The sequence below is a fragment of the Phoca vitulina genome, unplaced genomic scaffold (genome assembly GCF_004348235.1).
Source record: "Phoca vitulina isolate PV1807 unplaced genomic scaffold, GSC_HSeal_1.0 scaffold2, whole genome shotgun sequence".
Taxonomy (NCBI): Eukaryota; Metazoa; Chordata; class Mammalia; order Carnivora; family Phocidae; genus Phoca; species Phoca vitulina.
Genome location: NW_022589705.1, coordinates 96886877 through 96910316, shown reverse-complemented (window position 1 = coordinate 96910316; position 23440 = coordinate 96886877). Strand labels below are relative to the sequence as shown.

Sequence of the window (23440 nt, the reverse complement as noted above, 5' to 3'; positions counted from 1 at the left end):
GCCCCGGGCCCTCCTCCAGCCGTATCACACACAGATGGGGCTAGGAGCCCAGCTGTAACCTCTCTGGCGCCACAGAAAATCTATTTCAATTTTTCAGGCTCTGAATGGGCAGCTCAGGGAATCAATAGCTCAATGGCTAGAGCCCAAGAGGAAATGAGAAAGCAAGGCAGGCTGGGGAGGCCCAGGACAGGGGACGGCGAGGAAGGAGAGCAGGAGTAGGCTCTAAACCCCATGTCACTCTGCTCACCGGGCCCCCGCAGAGACCTGGAAAAGGGGTACATCATTCCAGAAACCAAAGCTCCTTGGGGCTGAAACAATGGGTCCCCAGAGCCCCCAGAGCCCCCCATCAGAATCCAATCAGTACCCAGAAAGGCTGAGCTCCTGGCAACCCCACCTTTGAGCACCCTGGGGAGATGCATGTCTCTACCCCAATGGGGCCAGAAATCCTCCACCTAGGCAAGGTCCCTCCCCAGGGGACTTGAAGTCACAGAGAGCCTCTGCTGTCCCTATTCTCCCCCAGACACCAGACACCCACCACTGAGTCCGATTTCGTCAGGTGCTTCCTCCCAGGGAAGCCGGCCCTGACCACAACCACACTCATGCACGTCCATTACCCCGAGGGCTGGGTACTCAGACAAGAGGGGTCAGTGGGCTAACCTTGGAACCCTTCTCCTCAAACTCAAGAGCCCCCCGACTCCCAGCAGCATGGGCCTCCCCTGTCCCTCCCTGCATGCCAAGTCGGAGGGGGCCAGGTGCAAGAGTCCCAAAGCTCCGAGCACACTGTCTCCTGTTTCACCCCAGCCCCCAAAGGGGAAGCGGGACAGAAGCTACGAAGCCACAATACAGCTGAGAAAGGGCGAGGGGGTCCAAGGTCAACCAAGGCACTGGGTCCTTGGTAAAGCCTGTCCCAGCTGCCCGAGGCTACAGGGTCTGGGCTGCGACTCTGCTGGCAGGGCTGGGTGCCCACCCCCCCCACAGCCTTACCCTTGCCCTCCTTGGTCTTGGCCTTGCGGATGGGTACAGGCTGGGGTGCTTGCTGGGGGCTGACGGCCAGCGGAGGGGCGATGGTGACGGTCTCCACGGCCGCGGCCACCGCCGCTGCAGCTGCTGCTGCCGAGCTCCCCTTGAGAGGGTTGTTGGCACTGAACTCCCGCCACTTGGCTCCCAGAACGGTCATCATTTTGGACATGGGGATCTTCGGGTTCTTCTTGGCAATGAGCGGCCTGTGTGGGGTGAAAGCACCGCCGTGGAGGGGATGAGACCCCCCGAAGACCCAGGCACCCCCTTCTTCTCCCACGCTCCCATGTTCCAGGCTGGGAAAACCGAGCAGAAAGCGAGGCAGGGCGCAGGGGAGAGGACACAGCCTGAGACTCCAGTCCACCCCCAAACACTCCTGATTCCCTATTTATGTGGTTGGCAATCTTCTAATTGGGTTTCCAGACCCTGTACCACCTGAGGGACCAGGGGGAAGAGCCTCCCATGGGCCACTGGCTGTCCGGCCCCCTTTCTTCCAGAGCTGAGACAGGCCATGAGGGCTAAGGCCCTGGGGATTGACCAGGACCACCATCCCGGGGCTCGGGGCAAGCAAGAGAAGGTGGGACCATCTGTTAAAAATGAAAGGGGTTCTGCCCAGGGTTGGCGTCAGCCTGATGGCCCCCCTGCACCCCAGGAGCCTGGGGCTCCGTCCCCCAGCTTGGCAGTTCCCATGGACGCCGGCCACGGTGGCCGGCAGTGTGGCCCACCTGAGGAACTGGCTGAAGGCCTTGTAGTTGGTCAGCGTGTGGTAGTCCGCCTCCGAGAACAGGTACTCCACGTCATCCAGGCCCCACTCGGCCATCAGCTGCCCCGAGGACTTGGGCTCCTAGGGACACCCAGGCCAGAGGTGGGGGTCAGAGCAGAGTCCTTCTGACATGCACCCCCACCCCCAGAGCCCCCACCCAGGAGGTCTCAGAATGGGTGGGGAGGCTGTGTCTGCAGTTCCTACCCACCCTCCGCTTCCCAGCCCGCCCCCCCTTCATCAGTGGGAATGGCTCAGGCACCAGCTCATGAGGGGGTGCAGGGCCAAGCCTGGGGGTTTAGTGTAGGGGATCTGGGGGGGAGGCTCTGTGCACACCCAGGGCAGAAGCAGTAACAGAATTCATTCTCTGGGAGGAATGTGTTCTGGGAATTTGGGCACCAGGCCAGAAGAGCAGCCTGCAGGCCTAGCCTAAAGGGCAGCTGTCCCTGGGGAGGCAGCAGGGCTGAAGGGCTGCCTGAGGCATGCTGGGGAGAAATGAGGCTGCCTCCGGATGTCCCTGGTAGAGTCACGCATGGACCCCATGAAATGACAGGCTGATGCTCCCCTGCTTCCAGGGCCCGGGTGGGGGCATGGGACAAGGGCCCAGCTGAAGGCAGACACGTGAGAGGGTCCCTTGGCTACTGCTCGCTTTCCAGATGGGGCACTGAGGCCCAAGGAGGCGTGTGACTCCCCAAGGGCACACCGCAAGCTCTCCAGACAGCCGGGCTGGCTGGGGTGGGTGGGGGTGGGGGTGCGGCTACGAGCTTGGCCTCTAGAGCCAGACAGACCCTGGTTCTAATCCCAGCTCTACCCCGCACGGGCAGCGACAGGTGGACAAGCTACTTCACCCCCCATGCCTGTTTCCCCGTCTGCAGAACGGGATAACAGCACCTGCCTCCCAGGAGGGAACAAGTTAGCACAAGTGCTTGGAACAGGGCCGCTCCTGCCCGCAGTGGCCCTGGTTCCAGGCGGCCCTGCCCCAGCCCCACCCACTGACCCATTCAGCCAATCAGCACTCGCCACACCCAGGAGCAGTCATTGGCCAGGTGCCACTGGGTCTCCCATGTGGACAATGTGCGAGGACTCAGGCCTGCTTTCCCAGCTGCTGGAGGGCGCCGTGGGTGGCCAAGAAGCCCAGAGCTGCAGTGACACCCATTCTCAGCCAAAAGGGTGCCTGGCCTGAGCCGGGAGCTGATCCCCCACGGGCAGGGTGAAGGATGTGAAGACACAGGCCCTAGGTGACACCCCAAGCTGGAAGCCCCGTGGCCTCTCAACTCCCGGGCCACCAATCCAGCAAACCCCATCACTGCCGAAGCCCCTCGGAGCTGGGCTGTCTGCCCCCGCAACAGAAGACCACCTGGGAGGTGCACACAGCCTCCCTTGGTCCCGGGAATTGAGAACCAGGCCTGCCTGCCCAGCACTCTCCGGACGCCCATTCTCTGTGACTGGTCAGCGGGGCCCCCACTGTGGGACGCCCTCCCATGGCCCACCTGCCCCCACGACACGCAGCCATTCCTGGAGGCCCCTCGGACCTTGCTCCCAGCAGGAAGCAGAGCAATGTGAGCCTGAGGGGGTAACAGTGCCGCGGGAGAACCCTGGATTGTGCCCACAAGTCCATCCTGCAAGCTGTCAGCCCTCAGCTATGATCAGTCACAGATGACTCACAACACACCTGCTGGCTAATGAAATCCCTCTGGGTGTCGGGACACCACGGTGCTTCCTGACTTCAGCCGCTGACGGCCACCATTTCTGCCTCACCCAGCAGGACCGATATTTACGGAGTCCTTATCTTTAAATCCACCGCTAGCCCAACCTGAGCTTGGGGGCCATGCCGACTCGCTGACATCTGCCGCTGCCCAAGAGCTGGGTCCAGGGCCCGTCCCCTCCCCGAGGAGCCCTGCAGTGGCTCTGAGACCCCAGGGGCCTCGACCTGCTTCACATCATGCCACACACGCACAGAGAAGCCGCTTTCCCCAGGGAGAGCTGCAGGCCCCTCCACGTAGCTGCCCTGACTCGTGCTCATGGGACACCCTCTTGGATGCCCAAGCGGCCAGAAATTCAGAATACATGCGGAGTAACAAAGTTCCCCTTCTGCCAGAAGCAGAGTTGTCTGGCCACTTCTTGCTGTCAGAGGTTCCATTTGCTGGTTTATTCTCCGAGAGTGCTCCAAGGGAGAGGCTCCTGACCCGAAACTTGAGCCAGAACACCACTCTCCTCAGACAGAGCTGTGCACTCCAGGAGAGGAGCAGAAAATACATCAGCAAGAGGCCACTCCACGTGCCCCCCAAACTCCTAAATGTCATACATCGTTATTTCAAATGCGTCTCCAGGACTTGGGCACAGTGTTCCTCGCATACTTGCATCCACGCTCATGCCCACAGGCCCACCTGCCCCTGGCAGCCACACACACACACACACACACACACACACACACACACACACACACGGGGGGAAGGATGCTCTGGCCCTTTGCTCGCAGGGGCTCCCGGGTCAGAAAGCAGAGAACCGACTTGAAGCCTTGGCCCAGGCCCCTCCAGCCGGGCCTCAGGGTTTTACCTTTAGACACCCGTCGTCATTATCATCCTCGTCATCATCCTTCCTTTTTCGCTTGGCTTTTTTCTCCTTCTTGTCCTTGAGCTTTTTCTTCTTCTTTTTATTAGGGGAGTAGTCACTGCCCTCACTCTCCGACTTCTCTTCCAGATCCTCTTCATTTTCTGACAGCTCATCATTGCTCCCCTGGAAAAGAAAGGAGGATGGTCAGGGCAACAGGGGCCCGAAGAAAACCGAGTCCTGGGTGGCAGGACTGCCCTCCACGGCCCCCTGGCACAGACAGTCAGCCCATGCTTTCCGGATTATTCAGCGTTTGGCTGCTCACAGCCCATCACAAGCCCAGCCCGAGGGGCTGCCCCGAGCCAGCACTGGGCAAGGGTCCCGTCCCCGATGGCTGGGCCCCCAGTTCGGTGCAGCCAGCCTAGACAGCCCCGTGGTGAGGCTCAGGCTCTGCTTCAATCAGAATTAGGTTTCTAAGGACTTGAGGATTTTAACCAGTGTGACGGGAGAGCGCTGGGACCCGGGAATTTGTGCAGGACGTGATGTCTGAGCCAAAAAACAAAGTGCAGGGGAAAACCCCAGGCAAACGGGTGGGCAAAGCGCCAGGGGCGTGAGCCCGCGCCCGACCTCTGTGCAGACCCGTGCACCCCATGGAGCCGCACCTGTCGAGCGAAACCTGTAATTACTGTAGACCGCATGTCCCAGTTTCATCTGTCTGTGGGCCCTCCAGAAGCTTCTACGGCCCGAGCCCACCTTCTCCACCACCCCCACCCCGCCACTTCGTCTCGAGAGGAGACAAGGTAATTTAGGCAGCTCTTCAGCTTGGCTTCCTTGATTTAGTTTCCCGTCTGTAGAGGCAGCAAATGGCCCATTTCTATGGAGATAAGGGCGTTCACAGCCAGAGCATCCCCACCACAAATACACTGCCCCTCCAAGGAAGCTGTTTGTTTACTCTCCGCCTCTCCAGATGCAAGTGGACTGGCAGAGCCCTTCCCAGCCCCCGCCGGGCCTGGGTCTGCGGAGAGGCTGGGCACTGAGGCTCCAATTACCAGCACGGGGCTTGGCATTTTAGAGCTGGCTGTTGACTGTTTTCAAGGTGAGCTAAGAGAACCACGGAAATGACAGAGAACTGGAGAGGTGGAAAATGAGCTTGGGGAACAGCACTGGGGGGCGGGGGGGGAAGAACGCTGAAGAGGACGTAGGGAAGGGGCAGGATGGGGGAGGGGAAAGAGGAGAGCAGGTGGGAGAAGGGAAGGGGGAAGCAAGGGCAGCAGGTCTGTCTGGAGGCTCTTGGGAGGGCCCCACCGGATCTCTGCCCTTTCCAGGCACACTGTAAAGAGTTGAGTGTCTTTCCCCAGGAGAGAGGCTCTTCCCAAGATACAGCTGGGAAAGGACTCCCCCACGGGCTCCCTGCACTTCCCGACCGTCTCCCACCGGGCTCTCTGCTCCCAAACCTTTTATGCTCATTAAGCCGCTGAGTCAGTGTGCTGGCTGGCCGTTGGCAGACAGCAGGGCCTCTGCGCCTTTCCGGAACTGGGTGTTTCCCGGAATACTGACTCGCTTTGCGGGGCCCCAGGGGCGAAGCTGGTCCTGGCTGCCGCTGGAACCTGCCTGGGGCAGGACAGCCTAGCGAGGGCTCCTGCTTCCAGGGCAGATGCCAATGCAGAGCCCTGGGGCCACAGCTCCCAGCTCTGCCACAGTCCTCTGGGGAGGCAGGGGTCAGACAGGGACATCTGTTTTCCCCGCGGGTGTAGAGTTCGGCCAGTTTCAAGAGACCACCCTTGAAGAGACCTGAGAGGCAGGCTTTACCCCAGCCCTCACCCCAGCAAAGGTAAGGATGGGAGAAGGAGGCTGCCATGAATTTCAGCACCTCGGACAGAGGCTGTGGGGTGGCCGGAGGGAGGGGCATGGGGCTGGCCCTCAAGCTGCCCTGGGTGGGATGGACCCCACACACCAGACCGGGAATGAGGCAGGACGACCCATGCCCGATACCCACTCGGCTGAGACTCGAGTGGACTGGCTGTGGGTCCTGGGGCTCCCTAGGGAGTCTGCAGGACACAGAATGGCCTAGGAGCTCTGTCCCTTGCCAGCCTGGAACCAGGCAAGTCACTAGGGCCTGGCCTCAGCCTCCTCATCTGTGAAATGGGGGATTCAACAAAGGGTAGCAAGAGGCACAAAGGAGATGGTGTGAGAGGAGGCTGCATACATTCTGAAATGGGAGAGACCCAAGCACCCCTGACCCCAACTCTGCTTGGAAGACAAAGATGCAGGCCAGATGACAGACTTAAGGACCTCACCAGCCTCACCCTTCTCGTTTCTGCAAATCAGGACCAGGCTAAGTCAACAGCAGAGACCGTGCCCGCAGCTGGGTGTCACCTACAGTGCAGCTGGGCAACCTGCAGCTGACGGAAGAGGCTGTTGTGGCAACACCTGAGGGAGGACTGACCTGGGCATCTGACGGGAAGTAGGCATTGCCGCGTCCCAAGCGCAGGAAAGGTGAGAAGCAGCCGGCACAGCAAGAGGGCCCAGAGGCAGCTGGAGGGAGGGACGGGAGGGCACCTCCAGCAGATTTCACTGTCTGTGTGTGTAACGTGGATGCCAGGCCTGGAGAAAGGCCCCAAACTGAGCCTGCCAGAGGGCTGGACCAGTGTCCATTCCAGGGCTAATGGCAGAGCAGGGGGGCCAAGATCCTCCTCAAGGAATGAGTGAGCGCTACCACGGGGCACATCTACCACTCACTGGTGCCCCAGTGGCCCCCTAGGAGATGGCAGTGGCGGCAGCCCCTCATTCTAGGGACAGGGGAGACTTCTCCCTCCACCGTCTGCCTGCATCATGGAAAGCCTTGTCAGAAAGAAAGCTCTGAATCCCCACTTCTCCCAACTCACCACCTGCTCCTTGATCCTCTCCAGCACAGCCTTCTCCACCCACCCCAGCAAATGAAGTTCACACTGCCTGGGCCCACCCCCACCTGCACCCCGATCTCATCGAAGCCCTCCTGGCTGCTCGGGGTGGGGTGGGGGTGCTGGCAGAGGGTGGGGGTGCAGGACTGGTCTTTGGAGATTTGTTTCCCACTGGCATCATAAGCCGGTATCCACAGCGTATCTCTGCATCCAGCTGTTTGGACCCTTCAAGACCCGGGCCTCCTTTTTTCTCTCCCCAAAATCTTTCCTTGCAGAGCAAGGGGCGAGGGGAAGGGCAGCAAGTGGTTGTAAAAACGACATGAAGAGGAGTGACCCAGGAGCAGGACCTGGAGGGATGCAGCACCAGCCAGTGGCGAGAAGGAAAGAATGACCGAGAACCAGGGGTAGATCAGCCGGTTCAGTATCTTGGAACTTATAGAAGGGGTTTGGGGCCAAGCCATGTTCAGGGAAGGAGACACAGACACGGAGCAACACCGTCCTAATAAAGCCCTGAACCAACCTCAGCCCCAAGCCACGCCACGGGCTGTGAACACGTCGGGGCTTTGACCTTGATGCTGTCCTTTGGGCTGTGGCCGCCCCAGGCGTGACTGCAAGGGAGGCATCTCGTGGTCAAAGAGTCTTAGTGGACTCCGAGTCCCTAACCGAATCCATCTGCTGCCTCAAACACCACGCCCAGGCTTCACGTGTGCGGAGCTGGGGGTAAGAGGAAGGGCTCTCTGCCCTGACCCCCGGCCCACTGAGGCCACAGCATGCCACCAATGCAGGCCCCAGGGACCCCAAGTGGACAGTCCCTGCCCGCCCTTCCTCCTCCCCAGCTCTGCGGATGCCTTTTATCGGGGCCTCCCATCTCTCTCTCCCTTCCCTCTGCACCCAGCGCTCAACACACACCGCATCTCCCGATAAAGGAGGCATTTACGCTCAAAAGGGAGGATTCAGAGAGTTGGTCATTCTCAATTTGGGGTCCTTCAAGATTGAGAGGGAAAAAGAAAGAATGAAATATGAGCCTTCCCATTCACGAGTGTTATAAACAGTTATAATTTAGCACTGAATAATTGGTTGCTATGGTAACCGCTGCAGTACAGGTTGAAATCATTTCTCCCTCCTGCGCTGGGCCTGACAAGGAGCTTCATCTACATATGCTCAGGTTCTGGCCACAGCCCGGTTGTTTTATGTAAATCATGATCCGCGACTTGCTGCCTGTCCCCACCCCCACCCCCACCCCACCAAAAAAAACCCCGCAGCCCCTCTTCTGCCTCCACCGACCGCCTTATCTTGGGGCCACCTGGTTGGAGATGATGGGGAGCACAGGGTGAAATCCCCCTCCCCATGACCTGGGGACCCAGGTAGGCGCAGACGGACGGGTGGGGGCAGGGGGCCAAGATGCTGCTCTCTGGCTACAGCCCGCTCCAAACCCTCTAAGATCTGACAGCTGGCCAAGCCAGGCTCTCAGGAGTACAGGGGAGGGGGCAGCAATGACCTAAGGGTCACCTTGGGGGCCTGCCAGGTGGCACCCGGTCATCTGCAAGCCTCCCATCCACCCGGCCCTCTACCCCTAGGGAGAAGCCGAAGGAAGGAGAGAGGGTGAGCAAGTGAGGGGAGGGAAGAAGGTGGAGGTTGGAAATGAGGCTGGAGGGGAAGGAGAAATGGAGAGGAGGAGGGGAGAGAGTGAGGGAGCTAGGGGTGGCTGAGGCAGAGGCCAAGCTCTGGCAAAAACAGCAGAGGGAGACACAGAGAGGGGCCCAGACAAACACACACATCGTCAGGTAGGTCCCCGGGCAAGAAGGGAGGGGCGAGACCTGAGTGAGCCTGGCACTGGGTAGAGGGGAGGCAAGCACCAGCCCTCCCCGGCTTTGGACACCACTGGCCCTCCCAGCCGTGAACCCATGCCCCCCCCAGCCCCGGCCACACCACTCTACAGACACGGCCCACCTCTAGCCTCCTACCTGGCCAGGGCAGGGTGGGGAGGGAAGGGTCCTGCTGCACTGTGTGCCCAGGAAGGAGAGGGAGCATTCAGCCCTGCCTGGGGCACCCCTGGTGGTCCTTCATCTGCATTTGGGAACTGGGCAGACCCTGCCCAAAGGCCTGAGACCAAGGACTAGAGCGCACTGGGTGTCCCATCCAGGTCCAGTGCCCGTGAAAGCAGTTGCCAGAGAGAAACGCTTGGAGTGGGGGCTGTGCTGGGAGCTCCTGCCCTCGGCACAGGGTACAGCACGAGGCCCCAGGATCCTAGACTCCACGTCCCCCCACAATGTCCACAGAGCCTCAGGTCTTGGGAGGTGATGACGACACGTCAAAGCCTCAACCAGAAGGTCTGTCCCTGCATCGCGGGCTTCTGCCTGCCCCGAACTATCTATGCTCTGTGGCATAAAGATAAACGACGCTGGAACGTCCCGCTTAAGAGGACAGGGCATTTCTGATCCGACGCACAAAGTCTGCACAGGCCGCTTTTGGAGTCTCGCACTCGAACCCGGCTCTCAGGACACCCCCTGGGCAGCTGGGACCTTTCCCCGCAGGCCCAAGCAGAGCAGCCAAGACCCCTCGGGGCCCTGACCCCCCTCCCCCCACTGGCCCGACCCCAGCAGGGCCCCCCCACGCACCTCTTTCTTCTTCCGCTTCCCTTTGGACCGGTTCTCCTTGAGCTTCTTGGATTTCTTCTTCTTGGGAAGGCCCACGGGCTCCTCAGGGAAATAGTCATCAAAGCCTCCGAGGCCCCCATCTTCTTCTTCTGGAAGAGGCAGAAGTGGGAAGGGATGACTCTGCCACTTCCCTCAGGGAGGCCCCCAGTGGGGCAGCCAGCCCCGCAGGCCTCCACCTGCCTCCTCCGCACCCCCTTCCCTGCACACAGGGCCCCGGCCTCCTCCCAAGCCCTCAGAGCCACCAGCCCAGACCCGGTGAGTGGAGTCCCAGCTCAGGCGGGCGGTGTCCCAGGCCCCCACTTCCCTGGGCCTTTCCTCCCCTCGCTGTAAAATGGGACAATAACCACCCACCCTGACAGGACGGTGCTCGGAAACAATGTTCTGAGCCAAAGCGAGCAGCTAATGAAGAGCCCCCCCGGAGAGGAAGCAGCCGCACAGATTCACCAAGCCGTCTCTGGAGGGCTCCAGGGAAGGGTCGGGGCCCATTTCTGCCCTCCGGAGGCCCAGAGCGTGGTGGGGAGATGGCTTGTGAACGCAGGCGGATGGGGACGCATGGGTCACATCAGCCAGGACCACATGGAGCCACACGGCGGGGAGGGAGGGGGGCGGTTGCAGGGAGACCAACAAGGAGGACGCCAGGCTCCCCCCTTACTGGGGATCAGAGACCACATGGCCTCTCCCGCCCGAACCGCACACACACCCACACGGTACACGCACCCCCAGTCACACACGCAGGATGCCAAACCCATTCCGGCTGGGCACCCAGGAAGATGTGAAATTCCACAGAGAAGCTGCATCCGCCACACGTGGGTTTCCAAAAGCGGCCACGAGTCCCGAGCTCCCCTCCCTCCTTCATGAATTTAAAAGGCCAAGACCAAGAGGGGAGCGGGACAGGTGTGAGTGTGCAGCGGGACTGTCCTGGAAGAAGCAACTGGCTTTGAGCTTCATGCCACCCCCCCAACAAGGAGCGGGCTCCCTGTGCCCGGGGGAGCAAAGAGAAGAGCCAACTGGGGTTCCACCCCTGTGGGGGCTGGGGGGCCACATAACAGGGAATCTCCGCCTGAGCGGGTCTGCCACCCCGCGACCCTGGGGAGGGCGCCCAGGAGACTTTCATCGGGAAAGGGGGAAGGGCGTCCCTGCTGAATCAAGTTCAAAGAAACAGAGCTCCCACCCACCTGGCACAGGAAGCCCACCACCACACACACCGCTGTTGCTGACCGTGTCCGCCGGACAGCAGCTCAGTGCGGACATGCCCACCGCAGGAGCTCAGACACGCATTGGCACACATCAACATCCGGCCTCCTGTCCTCCACACAGGTCCCCCTCATGCCCTGCCTGGGGCCCCTGTCCCCTGGAGTCCCCAGGCTCGTGTGGCTCCCATCGCCTCACTCTGGGTGCAGCTAGAGGGCGCTGGTGACCCGCTGGCCACACCCCAGGGCCCTGCAGGGCCGGTTCCCACTCGTACCACCTCCCTACCAGGGGCACCACTGTCTGGGCACCCAGAGGCCCCGAGGCCCCCTAAGGGGGGGGTGTTGTACAGCCCCCCAGGAGTCCGTGGGGGTAGGCAGCAGGGCATGCCCAAGTCCCAGTCCCCTGCCCATCCTGCTGGGCAAACACAGGTATGGAAAGGGACTCCCGGCAGGACCGGGAGCTGCTGCAGAGGCGGCCGGCTCAGTGGTCCTGGCTGGCACGGGGGGCACAGCTGCCAGGCCTCGGCCCGGGCTATGGCACACAGGGCCGAGCGGGGGGGGGCGGGGGCAGCCCAAAGCTGAGTTTAATGCGGGCCAGGTCTTGAGCGGAGCCAGGCTGAGCTAACCCTGTCCTGTCCTGTTCCTCTTAGCCCTCGCACGGGAGGGGCAGGGATTTTTCAGACCAGTTGAAAACATGCACGGGGACCCCCAGAGTCATCCTGGAGTGGCGGGGTCCGGAGGTGGTGACGGAGCTGTCTGTCCACACCTGCCAACCCCCACCCCTGCCTCCACCTCCCCCAGAGCCACAGGGAGACTGCTTGGGCAGAGCCACCCCTGCACCCTGGCAATGCCCAGCTCCGATTATATAAGAGGCTCGGGCTGCTGCAATCGGGAGGGGCCCTCTCCCTCCTGCCACCTCCCCGAATCCCCTGTCCCCCCAGCGGGGCAGTCCCCCAGATTGGGAAGGCCAGCTGAGCACATGGTCAACGACAGACCGACTGGCCAGCACAGCACACAAGGGGATGGACAGGTGGCTACGGGAGGTTATCTGCCTGGAGCAGAGGGCAGGGGGTCAGGGGATGCCCCACACTCTAGCCCTAATCCACGCCCAGAACGAGCCTCAGAGGATAAAGCCCCAGACCCTCTGCCCATGGACAGAGCCCCCCCCCCTCTATTCCCAGAAGACCTCATGGCCCAGGGCCATCTGCCTGATTAAATCCCTCCTCCAGGAAGGTTCCAGAGCTGGCACACTAGGATAGGGACCCCACCCTGCCCACTCCCCATCTCTGACAGACCCTTCTTGTCCCTGCACGGATCCTGGGAGCCCTGAGGACACCCCAGGGCTGAGCTCTGTGACACCACACCCTCCCGGCACCTCCTGATTCCCCCGCACCCATCTTCACCCTGGCCCCATCTCCCCCTCCTGCCTCTTCTGCAAAAGCCTCTGAGCTTTCTAAAACCAGACCTGGAGAGTCACAGCCAAGCAACCCTGCCCAGGGCCCCTCAGCGGCTCCCAGAGCCCCCAGCCCTGTGCCCCCTCCTCAGGGCACACAGTCAGGGGTAAGGTGGGATCCCACTCGCCCTGGGGTGAGGGTCCCAGGAAAGAGCAGCCCCAGGACTCCCTGCCCCGCCAGCTCCCAGACCCTCCTGGCCGTCCCCACAGCCCCCTGGCCCACCCGGCAGTGCCCTCCCGCACCAGCCCTGCCCCTCCAGGGCCCGAGACTCCATCGATCCAACTTGGGCTATAATTAGGACCCATTAGCCTTGTTATCTCCGCTACCTCCTGAGCTTCCAGGCCGGGGGGAGGGGGCGGGGGGAGCTGCTTCAGAGACCAGAGACAGGCAGGGGGACAGAAGGGTGGAGACAGAGGGGCAAAGAGAGATACCTCTGCTGCTTCTTCCTGAGCTCACCCACAGCCCTCTCCCCGGCTCCCTGCACAGGCCCCGGCTCTGCCCTGGGGGACCCCCCAGGCTGGCCTCACTGTGCCATTGAAAGCTGTAGCCCCAGGGAGCTGGGCAGGTCTCTCTCAGGGTAGCGCATTGTTCACAGCGCAAGTACCCACGCGTCACCTGCGCCACGCTCAGAGCGGATGTTAATTTGTATCAGTTCATCGACTCCACTCAGGAGCCCTGAGAGGTGGTACCATCACCCCCATTTGCAGAGAAGGAAGCAGGCTCAGAGGGCTCCTGACTTACCCACGTAGCTTCACAGCCAGCAGGTGGCAGAGCCAGGGTGGGGCCCGGACAGGTGGTCCTCACCCCTGCCCCTCTCCAGGCACCCAAGGTCCCCCCCAGAATTCAGACTTCCCCCCACATTTACCTAGCAGGCACTTAAACAGCACGCACGGCTTGTGTGCTGAGCTCGGGCCTCACCCTGGGACACCAAGGTGACCCAGGCCGGCCCTTGGTCTGGAAAGTCCCACAGGGTCCCTCAGAGGGTGAGGGCTCGTCCACCATATGCTCAGCCCCAGAGCAGGTTCTGCTCTGCCTAGCTCCTGCCCCCTCCTCTGGGCAAGAACACAGCCCCCCAGGGAGCTTTGCGGACGCAAGGTGATCAGAGCAAAAGGAAAACATGTGATTGTGGAGGGAGAAGTTAGGTCCTCTGGTCTGAGGGTGGTTGAAGGATCTGGGGGCCCAAGCCAGGTGCAGGGACAAGAGTCCTACTGCCAGGGTCCAGAAAGGCAGGCCAATCTGCCCGCAATGGGGACCCAGCCCAACATCCACCATCCTCTCTGGGACTTGGAGAGGAGGCTCCTTCTGTTCTCGACCTCCAACCCACCACCTAGCAGGGGACAAGATCACCTGGTGGCCAGGAGGAGGGAGGGACAGGGGAGTGCAGACCTCAAACCACCACCCTTTCCTGGCAGGTTGCCCCCAATCCCTTGCCAGATGAGCCTATTTCTTCATCCTTAAATGGGCCTAGCAATGCCTTTCTGACAGGGTGATGGAGAATTAGAAGTCGTGAGACGCACAGTAAGTGCTCGGTGATGGCAGGTAGAGCCCAGGGCCCCAAAGGGTGGCAAAGGGTGGGGGTCTCCAGTTCGTACACTGCTGAGCCTAGGGTTCTCAAGGCCTCTCTAGGGCTGGCCAAAGGGGGGCACCAAGATGAAGGTTCCCATCAGTCCTTGGAACACCCCTACACCGCAGGCCTTCTGCTGATAATGGGGGGTCAGTACTCCCGCCCAAGAGAGGATTAGTAATTTATTTATGACATTAACAAAACCCAGACATCACCTCATTGGCGTCTCATCAAAGAAAGCATCGGTTCTGAGCACTCTGGGCAGGCAGGTGGGGGGCGGGGGGAGAGAGAATGAGGCTTTTACCCTAAGGGACTGAGGCCAGGGAGAGAGTGAGGATGAGGAGGACAGGGACCCAGGGCAAGCAGGGACAGGCCCCCCTGCAAACCCAAAGCATGGGCGGGGAGGAGGAAAGAGAAGCAAGGAGGGAGGGGATGGGGAGACAGAGCTGAGGGTCAGGGAGAGACAGAGGCAAAAGAGGGAAAGCAAGGGACTGCCAAAGAGAGAGAAGCAGAGCCAAGCACTCAGGGAAGACAGACTTGGAAAGAGACAGACGGAGGGACAGACATGGGGGCAGAGTGAGAAAAAGAGACAGGGAGAGAGAAATAAGGACAGAGCCAAAGAGAAGGGAGAAAGCCTCAAAAGTTTTACCTGCAAAATCCCCAGTAAGTTAGAGACCACATACTATGTTCTGTACCTGGTTTGGAGAAGATACTCAACAGATCTATGTTGGGAGGTGAGTGGATGGAAGGAAGGAAGGAAGGAAGGAAGGAAGGAAGGAAGGAAGGAAGGAAGGAAGATGGAGAGTGGGTAGGATGGCTGGCTGGTGAGTGGTGGGTGTATGGTTGGTTGGTTGGTTGGTTTTATGGTTGGATGAAGAGCTGTTAGGTGGGAGGGTAGATACATGGGTGAGTGGATTCATAGGCTTGGTGACTGAATGAACTGATGAAATGATAGATCAGTCTGGAATGAAGTGACCATCCCACAGGCCAAGGCACTGGGCAAAGCATGCTGGTGACTTTGCCTCCCTCTTCCCAGCAAACAGTATTAAATACAGGCTCCCTGGGAACCCCAAAACCCACATTTCCCCACGGGGTGGGGTTAGCTAAGAAGGCGTGAACCTTGAGAATCAGGCTATCACTCCCTCCTGGCCAGGAAACCTAAAATGCTCACATGACTGGGGCCAGTCCTCTGGGCAGGGGGGACATGGGCCAGTCAAGTGACTCTGGGGTCAGAGTGGTCACACTGCCTGGCCAGGCGAGAGGCCGGGCTCACCAGCTCTGGGAAGCCCAGCCCTCTGGCTGTAAGTGATGGCCTGGGGACAACCAGTCCGGGAAGTTTAAGGAAAAGGCCGGGGGGACACTGAGCCCCCCCTTCTCTCCCTCCAGCCCCAGCACGGGGGTCACACTCCCAGCCCTCCTCCAGCCCAGGCTCCCACGCCCCCAGCTTACTAGATGAGGGTGCAAGTCTCAGAAGCATTTCCTTGGGAAAGGCAGGTCAACTGCCCCCCTTGGATGGTGCTAATTACAGCACTCACAGTTTATTGGGCACCTATTATGTGCTGGGCACTGTGACCTAAATGTTCCACGGGCACTGTCTCACTAGTCCTCACAATAACCCTCTGTGAGGTAGCGGATGCTATATCCCCATTCCACCAGTGGGGACACTGAGGCAGAGGGCCTGGGGAGCGTGCCCAGGGTCAGTCAGCTAACAAGCGGCAGAGCCAGGATCCATCTGAGCCTGGAGCCCTCACGTTGACCAGCCCCCCCCCCACACACACACACACTCCCAGTGGGATTTGGCAGTTGCCAGGCCCCGAGCCGGGGAGGCAGGCGCCCACCCTGCCTCCTCCAAGCAGGCTCGCCCACCTGCCTCAGTGCCGAGTGCTGGCCACACGGAGCCCGGTGTGGGGAAGAAGAACACCGCTGGGGGGAGGGGAGGGTGGGGCACAATGGAAAGAAAGATTTGACAAGATGAGTCCAACTGCTGCAGATTTAAAAATTAGCGTGAGCACTCCCAACACAACAGCTCCTCGGGCCGCAAACTGCACTATTTTGGAACCAGCTGGCCTCAGGTCCGAGTGGGTGACAGCTATGAGCTCAGGCCGAGGGCCGCAGAGCAGCTGTGATGGAGGGCTAGGGGGCCAGCTGGCCAGCGCCTGGGGAGAGACACGAGGCCTGGGCTGAAGCTGTCACCGTGCCCAGAGGCCAGGGGTGAGCTAGGGACTCCCCGCCTTCAGACACGGAGACCACAACCATCTCCTGAGTACCCACGGTGCCGGGTGCCAGGCCTAGCGGGTGATCAATGGAGTCACATTCGGGGGGGGAGCCCGGAGACACAGAAGTAAGCTGGCGGCAATATTCCAGAGAGTAGGAAGCGTTGCCAAGAAAATAAAGCAGTAAAATGGCCCTGGGGGGTGGGGCCACGCTTGGGCAGGAGGTAAGGAGGGCCTCCCCACGGACACGTGTGGGCTGGAACCACAGGACAGCAAGGAGGCGGCTATGAACAGGGGAAAGAGCGGGTCAGACAGAGGTCACAGCCAGCGCTCAAGGGCAGGATGGAGCTTGGAGCCTGGGGGGCCCGGAAGCTTCAAGGAGGCCGGTGTGGTTGCAATTCGGGAGCAAGGTGGGGTGGGGTAGATGCAGGTGGAATAGAATAGGAGTTCATCGATCCATCCAAGCAATGGGAGCCTGGGCCTGATTTGTGTTGACAAAGGTGACCCTGGCTACTGAGTGGAGGGTGGTCAGCGAGGTCTAGTTAGGAGGCTATGAAGTGGACCAGAGGCAGAGGACAGAGCCTTGGGGCAGGGACATGGAGAGGGAGCTGGGAGCTTGGGAAGGCTCAGGACATCTAGCCTTGCACAAGGATGAGGCTGCAATCCCCAGACCAGCGGGGCTGGAGCAGGACCGCCTCTCTGCAGGGCTTTGGGGTTGCTCCCACAGGCCCTGGGGTCAACCTCATCTCTCTTCCCCACCTTGCCCTGGAACAATGGGCACAAGCAGGGAGAATAGGTAGTGAGCAGGTGACTTTGACAGAGACTGAACCCCTCCCGCCCAAATAGAGTGAGACAGGTGCCCATCAACCCTCCCCATGCTCTGAGCCCTGACAGTCAGGCAGAGCTGGAGTAGGTGGGGAAAGTGGACAGGGGACCCCATCAGGGGTTCAGTGAAGACCCAGAAATAAGTCTGTTAATGCATGTTCAGCTGTCCACTGCCCCATCAGTGCCACAAAGGGGCCACGCCCCAAGCACCACTGGGAATCACTGAGGAAGCCAGAGAACAGCTTAGGGAGGAGCCGGCCTCCTGGGTAGAAAACAGCCATGGGTTTCAGTGTCTCTACTGGGCCTCTATGTTCCCTCCCAGGAAATGGGCCTAATTCCTTGCATCCAGGGATCTAACAGTCAACTATTGTCCAAGCAACCCCTCCCATAAGGGGCCACCTCACCCCCACTCCCCTAACTGGAGCAGGCTCTTTGCAAACTTGGCCAGACTGTCTGAAAGGCGGAGTGAGGCCAGGCTCTGGAGGAGTCCTAGTCACAGTGTCAAAGCAAGCAAACAAGTGGGGAGGAGGCCCCCCTAGTGGGCGGGGCCACCTGGTGGGAATCCCCCCTCCAGGAAGACTCAGAGCAGCCTGGGGAGCTGCTGCCTGTTGGGTCCTCCCCCTCTCACCCCTGCACACAGGAGTTGGGGGTGCCAATCTGCAGAATGCCCCATCCGCCCTCCCTCCAAGGCACTCCTGGGGCCAGAGAGCATATTCTTGGGCTCAGGAGGGCCCCCGGACCTCCCACAAGTCTCTCAGGAGCCCGGAAGGGGCCACAGACTTGGTGCCGGGAAGCTGAGAAGAGTCCCCCAAAAGGGAGGGAGGGAGGGAGGCTGGTTGGCAGGGTGAGGCCCTGCCCTGCTGTGCCAGGAGGAGAACCGTCCCAAACAAATGGTGAGCAGTTAACTAAAGAATGATCCTTGCAAGGTTACCCCTGACGCACAAGCCCTGTTTATGCTGAATTCTGAGAGGGACGGCAAGGGGCTGGGGCGGCGGCCCTAGGCGTCAGGCCCGTGGCCAAAGCTCGATGGGCTGGGAGCGCCACTCCCCGGGCGATCTCGCGCTGGAGGCGCCGGCGGCCCCGGCAAAGTGTTTGCGAGAGGCGGTCCCAGCACCCCGCGGCCGGGAAGGGGAGCAGGAGTCCGAGCCCGCGCGCCCCGGCCCGGAGCCCTCGCGGGCCTGGAGGGAAACCGCCCCAGCCAAGGCGCTCGCGGGGTCCCCCTGCACGGCCAGTCCTCGAGCCGCTCCGGGCCCCACCCAGCGCGCCCTGGGGCCGAGACCGGCGGGGGCCGGGTCCCGCCTGCCCCCGCGAGGCCAGGGGCGCGCGGCGCGGGTCCACAGCGCGGGGTGCGCGGCGCCGGGAGCCGAGCGCGATTCCCGCCCCCTTCAAGGGCACGCGGGGCTGAGCCGGCGGCGCCGCGCCCCCTCCCAGCCCCGGGCGCCCGGCGCAGCCCCCCGCGCTCCTCCGCCGGCGCCTGGTCCGCGCCGCGGCCCGGGGGGCCCCGACCGCACCCCGCCCTTGGCCGCCCGCGCTCCGGCGCTCGCCCAGCCCCGCGCCCTTGGCCGCACGGCGCCAGCAGGGCGGGAGCGCAGCCCCGCGGCCCGGGCGCCTCTCCTGCGCGCCGCCGGTCCGGCCCCGGGCCCCGCCGGGCCCCGAGCCCCCCGCCGCCCGGCCCCGGGCCCAGCCGGCGCCCCGCTCACCTGACATCTCGTCCTCGTTCTCCATCTCGTCCGCGAACAGCCGCGGCAGCTCCTCCTCGGTGCCCAGCGGGCCCCGCATGCCCGGCGCGGGGGGGAGGGGAGGTGGGCGCCCCCCCTCCCGCCGGGCGCGGTGCCAGCCTTAACCCGTGCGCGGCCGGACGGGCGCGCGCGGCGGGCGAGGCGGCCTCGGCGAGAAGATGGCGGCCGCCTGCCCCCCCCCCCCCCCAAACCTCCACCCCCCCGTCTCGACCCCCTTCCTCTCGGCCGCCTTCGCCCCGCTCCCCGCAAAGCCCGGGCCGCTCCGCCCACCGCGCCCCGCAGCCCGAGTCCCGCAGCCGGCCGAGGGTGGCGGCGGCAGCGCCGGCGGCACGGCGGCACGGCGGGGGGGCGGCACACATGCCCGGATTGTGACGTCCAGTCTGTTGCTGTGGCAACCCCATCCCATCGTTCCGGCAGCGCGACTAGTTAACAGCGGAGAACAAGTTGGGGGGACTAGTCCTGAGCCCCGGGCGCACGGGGCGCACCCGGCGCTCCGGCAGGGGGAGCCGTCGAGGCGCCCGCGCGCCCAGGGACCCGACGGCCGAGCGGGCAGCGGGGACCCGGGCCAGCCGGGCCCAGTGGGAGGCGGGGAACGCGCCCCCGCGCAGCCCCGGCCGGCCCGCCGCCTACGGCGCCGCCGCCCGGGAAGGCGCCCTGCCCCGGGGTCCCCACGGGCGCAGAGGCGGGGTCCGTGGACGGCGAGCCGCGAGCTCCGGCACTCTGCTCACGTGCCCGGAGAACCTCGCCGTCCCGCACCCGGCTCGGCCCTTTAGAAAGATTAGAAGAAAAATGTGTTCTGCACTTGGGGAAGGGCCGATCTAGAGGCCGGGTCTGATTCCTCCAGAAAAATGCATGCAGGCTGGCTCCTCCCTCACCCCATGGCACCACGCTCCCACCGCCCACGTGCCCTCTTCCAAAACGCCCCTCCAGGCGGGGTCCGGTGTAAACACATGCAGAGCCCCTGGGGGTGATGCGGCTCTGCGTTCTCTGTGCCCAAACTCCCGCTCAGAAGCGACACCTGTCGCAGAGCAGTAAGGAGCCTCCGCCAACAGCCCTCAGTTGTTTGAGGTGAAGATGGAGGCCGAAGCCCTTGGGAGCAAGGCTGGAATTTTAAATGAGGGCGGCCAGTCTGGGCTGCAGGAGGTCTTAAAGCTACTCTGAGAAGATCAAAGTTTCAGTGGCCCTTAGGATGGTCAGCTCTCTAACCCAAGAAGAGCCAATAAAGGGAGGGTACCCTTACTTCTCTGCCTCGGGCCAGATAGATTTGGGGGAAACAACTGGAGACCCATGTGGCTGCCTGGGACCCACAGGGTCTGCCTGACTTAGGAAGCAAGAAAGGGGGGTACTGGGGTCTCCTCGCTGGCACCAACCCCTCTGGGCTTGGCTGAACATCTGCCCCATCCTGGCAGGCATTCACCAGTAACCGCTAGCATCCTGACATCAGCAAGAAGACTCTCCCTTTCCTGGGGCCTTTAGGGAACCAGGCGAGTTGTGACTGCCTGGTGAGGGCACCCCCAAGCAAAACCTCTTGGCGAGGTGACCACGATCCAAGCCATGATGAATCCAAGCTGTGACCAGAAGGCCACGGATGGCCTAGGGCAGTTGGAAAGATGTGAAGCAAATTTTCCCTCCCCCTTCCCATCCAAATGAATTTCCAGCAAGCCCTGAACAAAAGCTGGTCTTCGTTCATTCCTGGGCACAGGCAGGTCTGTCCAGCCTCCTGGATCAAAGTGCAGGGTGCTGGGAGTCCCCTTTATCTCCCAGATCACTTTTAAACCACACTAGAGAGAGAGAGAGGTTGGAAGCATCCCAAGGCAGGCCGGCCTGCAAGGGTGAAGGGAAAGGCAGCAGGGAGGTGGGCTAAGCAAGCCAAGGGCTTCTCGGGACTAAGGCTGTATTTCACACCACTGAGCATCTAGCCATGGGGGCACCAGATCACCATGCTTTAGCAGGCCGGCACTGTCCCTGGCAAGGCTGCCTTGCTCTTTCCAGAATTCTTTCTGAATGTTAACCATCCAGGAAAAACCCCTAAGCGCCACCAAACCTGTCCAGCCCTCAGCAGCCCCCCACCCCCCCCCCCAGATGGCCAGAAGAGGTCAGGACACTTCCAAAGCTTCTGTCCCACTCGAGAGAAACTGTGACTTACAGTACCTCCCATCACCAGAAAGCCCCCACCCCAGGCACACACCTTTAACCTTGGGTCCAACTGCCAAGGCGAGGCTGAGACAGTCAAGACATCATTCAAGAAAGAACAGTTCCACCTGCTTGACTTGGCAACAAGGAGTGGAGGCGCTCACAATCCTAATCCTCTCTGGCCCTCCCATCTTGCTCACAGCTGCAGCTCAGTCACCCTACTTACTGACCAAAAGCAAAACGAAGCAAACCCTGGAACGGCATAAACAAATGGATTTTTGACTAGAAATCACCAGTAATAGTTAAAGGAGAGCTCTGATTATTGCCAACTATTAACAATAGTGACAATGAACTTAAAAGGTCTGATGTTAAAAGCAGTCCCTAAAAAGGTGAAAATTCAGTGAACTCTCCAATGCTGAGAATAAGCCCATCAGTAAAGTTACAGTTTCAGGAGGCAAGATGCTCCTGTTGGCTGATCACAGAGCTTGGAATTACACCCCAGGGACAATTCAAAATCAAAATATGTATTTTTAAATATACTGGTTATGAAAGCACCAAGGAAAAACTGCTTTTCCAAGAGCAGAGTTGCAGTAAGTGGTTTATCTTCCACACACACCCCTATCAGTCTCCATCCCTGGGTTACAGGAATTTCTCATACAGGCAGCCCTCAATGCTGCCTGAGGTCCGCTTTTTACCAACATGCCCCATCGTGACCACCTCAAGGCTCTGTGAAGTGAGCCCCTGTTCCCACACCGCTCCCAGCAGCCACGCAGGTCAGAACCCTGCTCCTGGGACTGCATCGCGGGCAGGATCACAGCATCTTCTAAAGTGAATGGCAAACATCCTCTACACACCAAGATCTCCCTTGTACGTGGAGCCTGTTTCTCAAGATGCGGGCCGTGCCCCACCCGAACCCAAATCACTTGGGGATGCTGGGGATGAGGAAGGGGCTTCTCAGAAAGGCAGACCTCTGGGCCATGGCCCTGAACCTGAGAAAGTCCCTGTATAAGTCATCTTATGGGCTCTTTCTGGGTTCTCGGTACAGGAGCAGCTAACTCAGCTGGTCAGCACAGCATTAACAGACTGTTTTAGCCTGGCCAGAAATAGCCAAGAAAAAAAGAATGTGAATTCTCAGATCCTCCCAAAGATAGGAAAGATAGGGAAATGTCTAGATTACAAAACCTTAGTTTTTGGTTCCCTGAGATAAGCAGCATAATGGCATCACTTAAAAGGCAGCCTTCTACCTGCTTCCTTCAGCACCACCTCCTTGCTGGGATGGCAAATCCCACAGACCAGGCCTCTTCCTTACCTTCCTCCCTTCCCAAAAGTAACCTCCACAGCTTATTACCCCAAAGAATAGAGGCTCCTTACAACTCAGCCCACACCTCCAGCAGGACCCCACCCAGGCTCTCCCCAGCTTCTGACCCCAGCCAACCCCATTCTGTCCAAGGCTACCAAGGGGAGGTCTCTCCCCTTGCTACTGCGGAATCTGCCGTCTCCTCAATGACCCACACATCTTAAGTGTATGCCCCCTCACGGGGAAAGCCTGACCACGCTCTGCTTCTAACACTTGATAAGTTTAGGGCGAAGTCACGGAAAGGACCACAGCAACTAAAGGAAATGAAAGCAGGCTGCCAAAGCCAATTTCCAAGCTCTCCGGAGGTTAATGTGACTACCAAGGGACAGAACCAGTCATCACCTTCCAAGAAATCAAGTGTCCTCTAAAAAGGCTGAGGTCTAAATACTCCAGAGAATTCTGTAATTTTTATCAATTTTTAAGAAATGTTTGATACGCTCAAACTCCCCCACTCTGCTCCATCCTTCTTATACACAAGCGTTTCTGAACGCCTCTGCCAGGTGCCACTGGTGAAGATAAGATCCACGTTATTTCAACACTCGGCTCTTCCCAAAGAGGTGCGAGGATAACACTACTCAGAAAAAAGCACTTTCACCAGTGAAAGTCATGGGGAAAGGTGGAGGTCACTGAGGCTTTTGAAAGAACAACAAATACTAAACCTTCAGCCGAGAGATGGTGTTGGTAACCAGAATCAGCTAGGAACTAGACCATAGCACCTCCCTATTCCACCTCTGTGAACGTACACCTCAGCCTGAAGCTCTCCGTGACCCACCCACTCTCTTCCTGTGCCGTGAATACTTGCCATCAGGCAGGCAGGTCAAGAGCTAAAAAGCAAAGTGGTCTAAATGTGGTCTGGATGCAGCCAGCGTAATGGGTGTAAAGTAATTCAGGTTTCCCGCTACAAAGCTTCCGTCAGAAAAAATCATCTTTGCAAAGTTACCCTTTCGGCTCTGGATCGAAGTAAGTTCTACACGGACAGTTCAGTTATGACCAACTCCAGAATCTCGCTGAGGCACAACAAAGGTAGAGAGAATGGGAATGAAGGATGCATTTTCTTCTCCGGCTTAACGAAACAGCAATT

At 60.5% G+C, this 23440-nt stretch overlaps 1 protein-coding gene across 1 annotated transcript in view; it reads right to left on the bottom strand.

Annotated features, from left to right (window-relative positions):
• CHD5 (chromodomain helicase DNA binding protein 5) overlaps positions 1-18999 on the bottom strand; it is a 59556-nt gene extending 40557 nt beyond the window's left edge. Inside the window, 5 exon segments of the mRNA XM_032394927.1 lie at positions 985-1223; positions 1743-1861; positions 4334-4513; positions 9846-9973; positions 18831-18999. Coding sequence (XP_032250818.1) covers positions 985-1223; positions 1743-1861; positions 4334-4513; positions 9846-9973; positions 18831-18909 — 745 coding nt within the window. The 5' untranslated portion in view covers positions 18910-18999.
• Positions 19000-23440: the final 4441 nt, after the last annotated feature.